The 13,610-nt window shown below is 34.2% G+C and overlaps 2 protein-coding genes across 2 annotated transcripts in view; one reads left to right on the top strand and one right to left on the bottom strand.

The window, feature by feature from the left end:
- LOC119641431 (organic cation transporter protein) overlaps positions 1 to 13,610 on the top strand; it is a 48,876-nt gene that overhangs the window by 15,911 nt on the left and 19,355 nt on the right. The window contains exon 2 of the mRNA XM_038040120.1: positions 1,893 to 2,092. Coding sequence (XP_037896048.1) covers positions 1,893 to 2,092 — 200 coding nt within the window. The remainder of the gene's footprint in view (positions 1 to 1,892; positions 2,093 to 13,610) is intronic.
- On the bottom strand, positions 9,355 to 10,114 carry LOC119641507 (protein DJ-1alpha-like). Its single transcript, XM_038040228.1, has 2 exons — positions 9,832 to 10,114; positions 9,355 to 9,771 (listed from the first exon to the last, which is right to left on the bottom strand). Exons 1-2 carry the CDS (start codon positions 10,072 to 10,074, stop codon positions 9,451 to 9,453), a joined length of 564 nt encoding a protein of 187 aa, XP_037896156.1. The 5' UTR covers positions 10,075 to 10,114; the 3' UTR covers positions 9,355 to 9,450.

Here is a 13,610-nt window from a genome sequence, read left to right as displayed (position 1 = left end):
TAATTAAATAAATAAATAGATTTTTTTTTAATGAGTCAGTTCAAACGAAACTTCTATTGAAAGCGAATGCAAATTGCGTTTGAAATTCAACTAAATGCTGCGTTATGGGAATTTTACAATTAATTAAGAAAAAAAAAAAAAATGCTAACAAACGCAAAACGTGCTGCAGTTAATATAACTACACTCTTGGCATGCTAATGCTCTATTTTATAAGACGCAACGAGCAAATACCATTTTGAGTGCTTTCTAATTGAGATAAAAAATAATATAATGTTAACATCAACTCAAATGGTAGTGAAGGAAACAAGTTAATTTTTTTTTCTTTTTAAAATTATTATCATTCATTAACGTTCGCTTAATTTGTTTCACTTTCGGAAAGTAAAGTAAAACCTATCTGCAATTTAGATGATCGCTAATGAGTAATCATTGAGTTAGATGTGCACGAAAATTTTGCCGTTTGTCCATTCGGCTATGGATTTTGCGGGGTAGAAACAACAATCATACGAAGGTTAGGTAACGAATAATTGCGCTCTATATTTAAGTCAAAGAATTCTTGTAACCTTTCTTGCTAAGTCGAATATAATCGTAATATAGATTTTATCTGTTGGTTACATATGGCATTCGTATCAAATTGGTTGAGAAAGATGGAAAATGAATATAATTGAATTGAGTTATGAAATTATTTTAAACGCTCTTGATATCTTTTAGTTCCATTTTTTGCCATTTTTTATACCCTACACCATTTGTGGTACAGGATATATTAAATTTGAGCGGTCGTATGTAACACGTAGTAGCGCTTAAGATCAACCCATGTTTTATTATACTGATCTAAGCATCCGTCCGTCTGTCCGTCTGATGGTTGTCCTTGTAAATTAGTGTTCAATCGTAATTTTTGAGATATTTTGATAAAATTTGGTGCATTAAAGAGTCTTGGCTTAAGGACCAGTGCTATTGAGTATTTTTCGCCACTTCAAAAAAAAAAAAAAAACTAAATACTGAATAAGCATTATGGGTAGTAAGTACCGAATGGTCGTAGAAAGGTTCAAACCACTGAATCGGGTTTACAACCACAGCAACGATTGCAAAAGCTCATGAATTTTATTTTGTCGAAAATAAAGTTGTGTCCCTTTTTCAAGCACCTTACTTATTGATCACACCCCAAATTACGGATCAGCCCATTGGCAATTTTTTTTAAATTTGACTTGATCATATTAGAGAAATTTTTAAGCTCATAGTACACATATGTTACACAACTCGCGTTTTTATAAATAACGTATTTACATTTTATAGGGTTTCCGGCATGCTTTCTTGGCCTACAAGCTTCTAATAGGTCTAATGTAAGCCATGTTGACGGCATGAAAATAAAACAGAAATCTTTCGGAAAGCATCTTCTCTCAAACCCAATAAAGAATTGACCACCATCTACCTCGCCTAACGTAAGAAGCTAACAGATTAAAAATAAACAACTGTTGTCATTGCATCGCGTTAAGTTGCACTCGAGAACGCTCAGTCTTACGTGATTTTAAATCTCATTAATAATTATTCTGCTAAATATTAATTCATTAATTCATTTCATTATATGCCGTAAAATGATGTGAGATTTTTTTTTTACCTTTATTTCTTATTTGTATATAATTAATGTTGTTGTTATTTTATTTTTAGTTGTTCATACTAATGTTAAATATCACACACAGCAGCTGCTGTTGCTGTTGTAACAGTTAAAACCTTGACTGTAGCGTATATTTGCTGCTGTTACATTATAATATTTTCTTCTCGCTGGATTGTGACGATGGTTTCATTTATTTCGTAAGTGCTTACTGGCATCAGTTGTAATTAAATCTAACTAAGTTATACAAGTCGATCATACTTGGTCTTCAAAATGTCTTTCGAAGAAAATGAAGTCTTTCTAAATACCAATAATATTAACAATAATGATATTATCGCTTACGATGACGACGAAGTAGAATTATTACAATCGCAACGTTTATATAAAATTTTGGGTTATACCGGTCGATGGCAGAAAATTTGGTGTTTTTTATTATCGTGTTTTCAAAGCGCTTCCACTTTTCATATTTTTTCATTTGTATTTCATGTAAGTGCCAAAGTGGCTTAGTGTAACGGAAATTGAACGTGTGTGCGTATGTGTGTATGTGTTCATATGTGCCCATGTAAAACTTGGTAACTAATAATGATTCAAGCTGTCTCAGGCATCGCAGAGTAAATTCATCATCATTATGCTTGCATTTTCAGTTGAAGGGGCTTTTTGTGGATTTTTTTTTTGGTTTTTTTTTTTTTTCTTTAATTTATTAGAATTTTGCAATAAATATATTCGCATGAGTTGTTATTCTTTCGGTTAATTTTGTTGTTGCTCTTAAGACTATTACTTGATTGGACTATACTAGCAGACATTGGTTTTATTAACGATAACCATTTTACTTACCAACATAACGACTGTCGTAATTTACCACTAACTAGCTAGAGAAAAATACATTCAAAAACGATCTTCAAGGCGTTTATTGTGCATTAGGGTGATTCAGCATTCAGGAGATAATTCTTTCCATGCGTTTCAGCAGCACAGGTTTTGAGGATTCATAAACCAAGTGTCATGATAATTTTCTTTAAACAATCAAATCGTCGTCATCCAAGCACTTAAAACAAAACCACGTAAACATGTGAAAGTTTCTAATACCCACTCTCTGTTTCTCATTTGTGCAACTTTTAGCTGTAGCTATCCAACCTCAGAATGTGAGATAAACTTCAGGTTTCTATTTCGCAGCTCAAGTAAAACAACACACCATGACTGAATGGAAGGGCAGAGGAATACGTCAAAATCAGAATACGCAAATTGATCACTAGTGTATACTCATACGGATTGTTGTATTTTTTTTCTGGGTGTTTGAATTAAAAATAGTATGTATATACGTACCATCACACAGTAGATGTAATAAGAAAATAGTATAATGTGACGAGTTATGAATCCAAGACAGCGTTTGCGGATTCAAATCTCCTGATCGATAGCGTCCGCTTTGTCAGTTGATAAAGTGCTCACTAATCTGCGGCCACCACTTTCCTATGATTTTCTTTCTGAACGTCACGGTGTCCTACAAATAACAGATATCCCCTAAGTGATTGAAGTGAAAAAAAGCTAAACAAGAAGCCCGTTCGTTTTTCTTGATTACTTTTATATTTATATCCTGATAGATCCAATCCTATTTTCTCTCAACCGTTTAATTTTCAACCAAAGCACATTAATATGTGTAAATAATTATACAATCTTATACGAGTAAATTTCCCTGGCCATAATTGTTTTATATATATGTATAAAGCTTCCCAACTTAAATTATATAATAGAAAGCAGCCATTCTAGAAAAAAATTTTCGTAACTACACGTCTTCAAGTTGTGACTCTAAGACACAGTGAAAGTTTCAACTTACATAAAGCGGCACAGTCGAGAATCTCCTTAAAAAAATCCTATTGTCTACAAGTTATTTTTGATTTATGGACCTTGAACAATGTGAAAAGTTTATAAGCAGCCTGATAGCTAAATAGCGGCTGAATCAGCGCCGCATATCTGTTACGCAAAGTGAAAAATTTTTGCTACGAATAAAGCTACGAATCTCCATCCATTACCGGTTGCTTTAAAAACCACCATCAACACCCGTTTTTTGCATCTCCAATGGTTTTTTGATGAACACGCTGCGATGCCTAAAACTCTCTACCAGTGCGATGAATGTTTAAAGTCCATGTTTGAACACATCTTTACAATTTATGCTAGGTTGACTTAGCACAATGTAGTTCTAGATAGTAGGAGCTCTGCTCAGAGCGCTGCTCAGAGTTGAAGACTCCGTACGATTCCAATACAATAAAACACTGTTTATACCGATAAGCCCTTAATAGGCTTTCTAAGATATGATTTTCACTTTGTCGGCGAGCATTTGTTAAGACGGGATATAAATTGCGCAAACAACTCTACCTACCATAACCGGGAAACATTGTTTTTTTGTTCAACTAAAAAACAAGCGCCGTTCAATTCCGACAGTTCCATATTTCAGCAAGATAACGCTCGGTTTCATATGCCAAAAAGCATCTGCTGCATTGGACTGGAATGTGCCACCAGAATGTCACCAGAGATTACTCCATCTTATGCAATGTTTGTTCCAAACGGTGACTTAGCACATATTTAAACTAATCTTCTGTTCTAATGATCGTACTCCAAAAATAGGTGCATGCGTCGATAATGCCAATAAACCAAATGTACTTTCGATAATTAATTTACGTTTAATCAGACTGATAGGAGAACTAAAACTCTAAAGTGAAACGCGGTCCGCCATTAAGTGGCCTACACCACTTCGTCTAGCACACCTATTAATATAAGAACTTTTCAAAATAAGACTATGTATGGGGAGTGGTTGAAAAGGTGGCATAATCTGAAGCGTTTTCAATAGCTTTTGTCCTTTGGCAAAAGCACGTCAGTGTATCAAATATCATCAAAATATCTCCAGAAATTGCAGCTTGTCGGCTGAACAAAAGAAAACAAAACAGACGGATGGACAGACAAGCTTAAATCGATTCAGAAAGTGTTTCTGAATCATTCGGTATAATGAAAGGTGTATCTAGGTTTATCGGTGTATTGTGAATATCCGCAACAACCTTGGTATACCGTTGTACAAGAAGCGGAGTAGTTTACAATAAGATAATTTAAGCGTTCGGCCTTACGTCCCAAAATCCAGTGTATAAAATAGACTTGAAGAACCTTATATTCATTCAGTCGGCTTATCTTTGCTAAATAATATATTAAAGAACAATTGCCCCATACCTATGCCGGACTGTAATACATTGATTCGAAGCATCAACACAACTACTGCAGAACGCTGCAATACTCTCCTTATTCCTTGTATTCTTTAATCTTACGGGGATATAGGAGCTCTTTGTTTCTGAAAAATTTTAAAACTCGGTTAATCTAGTCCCCGGTATATATCTCTCGATGAAAGTTTTGTTAGAATTAAGTTAAAGTCGCAGATGTAATCTCCACATAACTATCATTAAAGGAACGATTTGCCATCAATAATTCTATAAGTGATTTGTACTTTAACCGAATTTCATGCCCTAACTCAATTCAATTTCGATCAGCTTACTTTAGCACGAGTTTCATAAGTGTTTGTTTTACTATTCGGAAAAATCAACACGTTAAACTCATCCAAGATATACTACGGCATTTGTGTAACATTATGAGAAACCATTGCCTATTATTTGATTGTATACATTTATGAAGGTTAGATAGTTTTCAGTGCTTCTATTTGATTTGAAAAGTTGTGTGTTTTAAGGCAACAACCTCGAGTTGTGCTTAAGTCTACACGATTGAAAATAAATATCAGCAACAACTATAGGCAGTGACTAATATGAAGTTTGCTTCTTTTCTGTTTTTACCAAAAGCAAATATTGATGATGATGATGATGATGATGATGATGATGATGATACTTTGAAGATAATAACATGCATTTAATTAATAGAAATATACGTATGAACGACAATAAATATTGAAAGAGCAGTAACTGAAAAAACCAGAAACACAAATAAATTAAATGTGAATGGAATTTATTCGATTTTAATTAAATTTTTTTTTTCATTATTTCCTAGTTTCACATATCAACTAAAAATGCATCCAATTTAATAATTTTTCAAATTTACTAATAAATCAAAGAAACAAATGGCTTTAAAACAATAGTTGCGGCAGATATGGCATTATATACAGTAAAAGCTCCTTACTCGCCCTTCCTTCATTCGCGGTTTCACTATTCGCGGATTAAAAAAATGCGACCAATTCCTATATTCGCGGCTACAAATTTCTTTATTCGCAGATTAATCCAGACCTTTAAGCTATATTACATTAGACGAACCTTCAAAACCATATTGGATAGTATGGGATCCAATCATGATATGAATGTTATGGAATGCAGGTAGAAATTTGACATAGCAAAATGCATCGTAAACATAAAAGAATCATTGGAAGAACTGAAGCCGCACACACCGAAGTCATGCTGAAAAAAATTATGGCTTGCTCTGACTGCGGAAACTGATGAAGTGCAAGTTCAAACTTTGACTGCAAACATAGCCGAAATCGCGAATGGAATAGGACGAGATGCGTTCGAACAGATAGAATCAAGTAACATTCAGGAATTGCTTGAATCGCAAGACGAAGATTCGACTGAAACCGACTTGGAGGAAATATTAAATTCACAGCCCATTGAAGAAGAGGCTTCAACAAGCACTGGAAACGTGACATTTAATTTGAAAAATCTTAGTGGAGAATGTTAAGAATGGCAAATAACCTTGGCGATTTCTTCATGAACATTGATCCGTCTATTGAACGAAATCTTATTTTTAAGATGCAAATTGCTAATGCGACTGCTGCGTATCAGTCTGAATTGAAGGAGCTTTTAAAAACTGCCAAGCAAAAGAAAATTACAAACTTCTTCAAACCATTGCCTAAGCCTTAAGATAATTAATCAAAATGTTCAAAAACTTCAAGTAAATTGATTTTTTTATATTTTTTATTTTTTTTTATTTTGTCACCTAGCAACGTATCCCCTACAATCCCATATAAATTACCATTCCGTATTCACGGTTTCTGTATTCGCGGCATATTTATGCAACATATGCCCTGCGAATAAAGAGCGTTTACTGTATCAAAATATTTTCAGTTAACGTTATCAAAAGTAGTTTTAAGCTCTGTGCATGAAGTTAAACTTAGTAAAACTATCACGAAACAAAAAATTGTTTAATTACATCAGCTATTATTTATAAACAAATTAAGCCTTTTCAAGGTAATGCTTGCAAAATCATAAACTCTAATCTTAATGAGGTTACAAACAACTTATGTGAAGAGTCAAGGGATTTGATATGTTAAGTTAAACTTAATACAACAGCATGTAGTTATGCTGTCACTCGTTTTTCAACCAAATGCTATACAAAAAAAGTAAGAACATTAGAGTTGTACTAGGCCGCTATTATGTACCCCATACAACTTCGCTGAGTATAGTTACTTCACTTATTTTTGTGCTAAGAAAAGTTAGACATTATTTTTATGCAAAGGCATATCTTGGAATCTGGAAAATAAACCTACATGTTCCACAGTCGGTAAGGCTGATTTCTATGTCAATTTACCGTGAAATATGGGAAATTAGATTCAGTTTTCGTAAGATCAGTTATATGCTTTAGCCGAACCAAATTTTTCATACCAATATCCAAATGTGCAAACACTATTATAAAGCGGGAATTTGTTGGGAAATTTTGAAAATTGCAATATTTTTCCGCATAGCGATTTTCTTAATAGAACGCCGAAAGAGTAGACAGCTGGAAATCATTTTCATTAGCGTTCGTTCTTGTCTCAGAAATGGTGGCCTGTAGTTTAAACACAAGTTTACGGGGACGGACAGACGGATGGAGTGGATCCGAATCAGTCGGTATAATAAAATTCAAGTCTACCCTAATTTCTTCTGCGTGTTACATCCAACCGTACAAACTTCTACCACAAGTGGTGTAGAGTGCAAAACCTTTAGTTGTTATGTACTCCATTTCACGATTGCACTCAATTTAACACTATTTCCCCTTACGAATTAAGCTTATCGCCGTAGCTTTTTCGATATGATGTTTACTTTCAATTCTTTATATCAATTATTTCGTGCGGCAAACTTGCATCTTAATTCATATGCAATTCACAGAATCAGATAATTTTTTGTTATGTACTGCTAACTTGTATAGGAGATTAATTTCACTCTCCACATCAATCGCTTCACTTCTATATACGGTGATAAGACCCCAATTCCAACCCAAAATAATATTCGCATTAAATTCAAAAATTTTTTTAAAGAAACGCTTCGCATACGAAACTTAAATGAAATCTTTAAAATCTTAAGGCCACAATTTAGGGAAAACATTAAACTGTTATTAGGGCCGATTGTAAAAGGGCCGATTTGTTGTTCTCAATGTCTCGAATAAGCTCGATCGTACTCGGCAGACATTAAAAAACTTTCGTTCGCTAGTAAGAAGCGGTGGAGTGATAGTAGTACAATGAATTAGCCATAGAATTTTTTCTTTTGTGAAGCACGATTATCAAGAATAACAGGAAAAGCTTTAAAGCAGAATTTATTCTTACAAAAGACTCCCTGAAAGGGAATCTACCAGGCAGGGATGCTAATCAGCGTGCTACCGTGAGATTTCTAGTTTGACATCCATTGTTGACTCGTTGAATACCTCTTAAAAAGAAGAAGATGAACTTTGCTATCACAAATTCATGTTAATTAAAAATGTGTATATTCTAAGAAGAATCAAATAAACAACACTTGACCAACCTGACGTCAGCCCTCGGCGAATACGAAAATGCGACTCTCTTCGAGACATACGTTGACACTATTGCAGTACCGTAAATCTATTCCGTTTTCTTTTTTTCATGAAGTCTCGTTAATCATTTTGATTATAATGAAGTCGCTCAAATCGAAAAAATATCCAGCCAGCTTTACACTTGCATAAATAAGATTTCCAACACTACGTGAACTTCTCTTGATTTTTCTCGCGGACTGTTGGCTCATTAATGAAACTAAATGAATTTTGAATACTAACGATATGCTATTTTATTGCAATAAATACCGTAAATGGGTTAGAAAATATCTTTTACCTTTTGTAAGTGTAACAGGACAGGCCTTCAGAATGTTCTTAAGATACATAAAAGAAAAATACAAATCAGAGATTCGACAAAGTACACAATTAGCATGCCTACTAGAAAAAGTTGAGTCTCAAAATTTCATCCAGAATAGCCCACTCGTTACTTCCTATACTTATTTTCCCAAATCATGTAAGTGAAAACACATCAACAGTTTGCATATGTCATTGCCTAATAAGTGCTGCCCACATGCCCTATTTCAGGAATTTTGGAAGTCAGCGATATTGTACGTTACTTTTTTTAGAAGTACATGGGCATAATTTTGTCCTGCAATCAAATGTTGCCTATATTTTGATTCTTGATTTTTTCAGGACTTTTCCGATTTTTTATTCACTTAAATGGTTTCATACGTCATAGATTATTTGACTAAGTCGAAAATTTCAAAGTACGCTTATGCGAAAAAAACTAGAATTCAAGGAAGTTATGATATTTTCAAGGGATTAGTAAATTTATTTCAAATTTATTTGCCCGTTCCATTTACGCATTATTGTTGCTATAGATTTTCTGTTCCTAACAATAATTGTCGACTAAAAGTAATTTCGCGATTTCTTTGGCTTCTTGTTTATCTTTTAAGAGTTCAACCAGTTTCAATGCAAAGAGCAAAGCTGTACCCGGACCTTGACTAGTTACTAGCTTACCATCCACAACTACTTTTTCATCATCGACATACCTAAAAATATTGATTATTTTAAGTGAACGATTGGTTTAGTTGAAAAGAGGCGGGACATGTTTACTTATAAATTGACTCCAAATCTGGCTTAATTTTGGGATAAGAAGTTACACGTTTTCCTTTGCCAATGCAATGGGCGGCTAAGGCTAAAGGCCCAGAACAAATGGCGGCTATGTAACTTTCTTCTTCTTTCTTTTTAAGATATTCGCCAAATTTATCGCTTTCAGCCATTGCTAGGTTATTTTCCAGACCACCTGGCAGGACAATTGCATCAAATTTTCGATTTTCCACATCTTTCATAGCACAGTCTGGAACTATGACTAAACCTTGATTGCATTTCACCGGTTTGTTATCACATAAACCGGCTAAAATCACGTCGACCTAAAATCAGCGGAAAATAAATAAGTAGTGAGGGACAAACAAATTATTTTGTTATACCACCTTAGCTCTGCGCAACACATCAGCTGGTATAACAACTTCCATTTCTTCGGCACCGTTTGCAAATATAATCACAGCACTTTTAGGTTCCTTTCCATTCAATGCCTTTTTCTCACTGTAAAATCGAGAAAGCTCAGCATTAGCAAGCAATTTTCGAGCCCATGATCTTGTTTTATAATTGTTTATTTGCTGCAAGGACGAAGAGCAGTAGCGGATTGCAAGGGAAAACACAGGCTTAATAATCATCGTCAATTTTGAGGGCTTTTAGAGGGGTTGTTGAGAGTTTTTTTTTTTTGAACAAACAGCAAATTTTGCCAGTAAAGAAGAAAAATAAATGAAAAAAAATTATATTGAAAAGAAAAATTATTTGGCTTATGTGACTTGACAGAAAAGTTTTAAGAAAAAGTGACATACAGCAATATTTGATATAAACTACCACGACGACTCATGGAAATCTATTAAATATTGTAATTGTGTTTCTACACAGGCACAAGACAACTTTTCAAATATTTATACGCATAAATATATGAATAGTAACTCCTACATTGCACGCCTATGCCTGTGTATTGATCACCGCGACTAACAAGAGAATTGATTTAATAATACGCAAGACTAGAATTGTTGCCGTCTATTATGTACTCACAGGATATCACGTTTATGATCTTGAAATTTCGTGTAGAAAAGTCGCGTCAACCTTAATATACTTAGCTTAGATTACATACTCAATTAAGGCGTTCTAAAAGAGGAAAATTGTAATCACCTATTATACTCTACATCACTTATGATGCACAAAGTATCAGACGTAGCCGTCGTATGTAACACGTAGTACCCATCTTCTATTATACCGATCGAGAGACATTTTCTGAAACGATTTAGGCCTTTCTGTCCATCTGTCTGCCTGTCCTTCTGATGTGTATCCAGGTTAAGTATCCATGAAAATGATTTGGATCGGACAGATGTTTTCGACCACTTCTCATATAATGCCTTATTTTGAAAAATCGTTATATGGAAAACATTGCATTTTTTAAAATTTCTCCATAAAAATGGTTAAGTAATAGTATTTCGACATTCCATATTGATATGAGAATTTTGGTTCGGATGGGGCAATTTTTTGAACCCTCTCTCATATAACCACTCCTACAATAACGAAATCTTTATATAGTAAAAAGGTAAAATTTTCCATATTTCGAAGAAAATGAGTTCATGAGGCGTTTTTGGAATTTGGACCACGTAAGTCTATTTTTTGGATATCACCGCATATAACGATTCCTCCAACATACAAGCTTTCATAGAAAGTTTGCCTAATGTGTGACCTTTAGCGTATTAGACAAAGTGACGTAGAGTATCTAATGTTCGGCCTTGCCCGATTATAACATTCCTATCTGTTTTTTTGCTAAACAGAAAAGAGTAGATTCCACTACAGGTTCAAGTTTATTTAAATTCAATTTCGGTGACCGTCGCCCTTTACCTGTTGCCACAGTAGTGTTCAAGAAGTATTGTTGTTAGAAGGAGCTAAACTGATTTATTTGTTAGCCGCTGCCATCTAAATAATGTCAGTATAGGTAATTATTGCATTTGTTATAAAAATAGTTCAGAAACTTTACTTTAAATAATACCTAGGTAAAAGTTTTATAACTGAATGGATGGCTTTTTCAAGAAACTACCAAAATTTCTCCGACCCTCTTTGTAATCATCCACTAGAAGAATATCGGCTACTTCTTGGGCTTTTTTTGTATTTCGCAAAAGTTCAACTATTTTCAAAGCGAAAAGGAAAGCTGCAGCCGGGCCTTCACAAGTTATTAAGTTACCATCCACAACTATTTTTTCATCTACGTATCTGTAACAAGTAACTTGCAAATTGAAGAATCTTTGTATAGACAGAATAATATGTTAAAAATATTTACTTATAAAATGACCGCAAAAAATAAATGTTCGGACAAGTGGTTATGCACTTGCCCTTACCGATGCAATGTTTTGCCAACGCTATGGGTCCATGACAGAAAGTGGCAATGTAGCTTTCGGTCTCTTTCTCTCTAAGAAATTCACCAAATTCCTCACTTCTGGCCATTGTTTGGACATTATCCCAACCACCTGGCAGTATGATTGCATCAAATTTTTCTTTCTTTACATCTTCGAGATCTGCGTCTGGTATTATCACTAAATTGTTGTTGCACTTTATCGGTTCTTTACCACATAAACCGGCTATAGTCACGTCGATCTGAAAGCAATAAATGCTAGAAGCAAATTGAGATAAATCAATTCTTTTGTCCTACGTCGGATCTACGTAAGACATCAGCTGATATAACAACTTCCATTTCTTCTGCACCTTTTGCAAATATAATTAGAGCGCTCTTGTCTCCTTTTCTTGTCCTGCTTGCTTTCTCACTATAAAAGCGAGAATGCTCTGTACAGACGTGCAGTCTTGCCATCCGTACAGTTGGTGTGTAAATGTTTGGTCGTTGTATAGACCAATTGCAAAAGCGGGATACTCGAGAGAATATATGCCTAAAAATCATTGTTTGTTTGTTTGTGGAATTCTTTTGAAAACAGAAAATTTAGAAGAAAAATTTTTATTAGGTTTATTTCATTTGAGGCGAAGAAAAAGGAAGAAAAAGTTATGTAAAGAATTTTTATTTATAAAATTCATCTCTTCGTTGACAATGTATAACACCTTTGATTTGTACAAGGTAGTGACATTTGTTAAAAAACATCTGATAAACAATCGTAATTGTAGATATGCGATTGCAAACGCGCGTAATGTGATCGGATTTTTTCCCTGAAGTATGGCGTATTGACGTATGCCTTACTCTTTAGCATAATTCAATTAAAGAAATCCGGCAATGCCAAGGGTGTACACAAAATGATTTTAATTCTGTATCACCCATAATATAAATTGGTGACCATGATTAAACAAAATCAACTTAAAATATCGAAGGATCACCGACAACCTATCCATCGACTCGACCCCTATTAACATTATCTTCTCTGCCGTCTCATCAATTAACTGTGTGACCTCTGTACACTGTTCAAAGACCTGTTCTGACCATATATCAGAGCCATATTTGTGACCAATCGAAAGCGATAAAAGTAGGTGAAAGCATAATAGGCGGATATGGCCGAACATTACCTGCTTTACGCGACTTCGTCTAGCACAATGCTTCATTAACTTTCGTGATAACGAAAATTTATACCTTGTTTCCATGTAAACGCATTATTTCCACAAGTGCTTTCATATAAGAACGGATCCAAAAAATACCTAGATGATCTTTATTGGCTACAGGCCACTTTTCATCATGAAATATTAAAAATTTGATCTTTTTTCTTTCGTTGAAAGTGGTATATGACAAGGGCTCGAAAAAAATAGGTCATCCGATCCGAAATTTGTATTTATTTTATATGCCAAAGTGCTATTATCTACCGAATTCTGTCGCGAAATTTTGATAAATGCATTTTTTTTTTCGTTTTCACCTTTTTCTCAATAAGTCTTGATCCTTAGAGCAAAACAGGTCAAAAGCGTTAGAACACGTGCACAATCTTTAGAGGAACGGGCACACAAGCTTAAATCGATTTTCGAAAATAATTCCGTACTAAGTCTTTGTAGCTGTTAAATATATTCGACTCAGTACATCTCGCAATACAAGGGATTTATGTGATCTCTTAAAGGCTTTCGCGAAAAGCTACTGTCCAAATCAAAACGTCAATTATTCGCTTGTCTTTTTAAACAAAAGTGATTTTTCTTTAAACGTCTTCTTACATTTTCTTAAACGTAAAATATAAGAAGT

The sequence above is a fragment of the Glossina fuscipes genome, unplaced genomic scaffold (assembly GCF_014805625.2).
Source record: "Glossina fuscipes isolate IAEA_lab_2018 unplaced genomic scaffold, Yale_Gfus_2 150, whole genome shotgun sequence".
NCBI classification, from domain to species: Eukaryota; Metazoa; Arthropoda; class Insecta; order Diptera; family Glossinidae; genus Glossina; species Glossina fuscipes.
Note: the sequence above shows the minus strand (reverse complement) of the source record. Positions and strands in the feature narration are given on the sequence as shown.

Coding starts and splice junctions, on each gene's coding strand:
- LOC119641507 (XM_038040228.1), bottom strand. CDS start 10,074: ATGATTATTAAGCCTGTGTTTTCCCTTGCAATCCGCTACTGCTCTTCG. Junction 9,772..9,831: donor ATGTGTTGCGCAGAGCTAAG/GTGGTATAACAA, acceptor CGCTGATTTTAG/GTCGACGTGATTTTAGCCGG.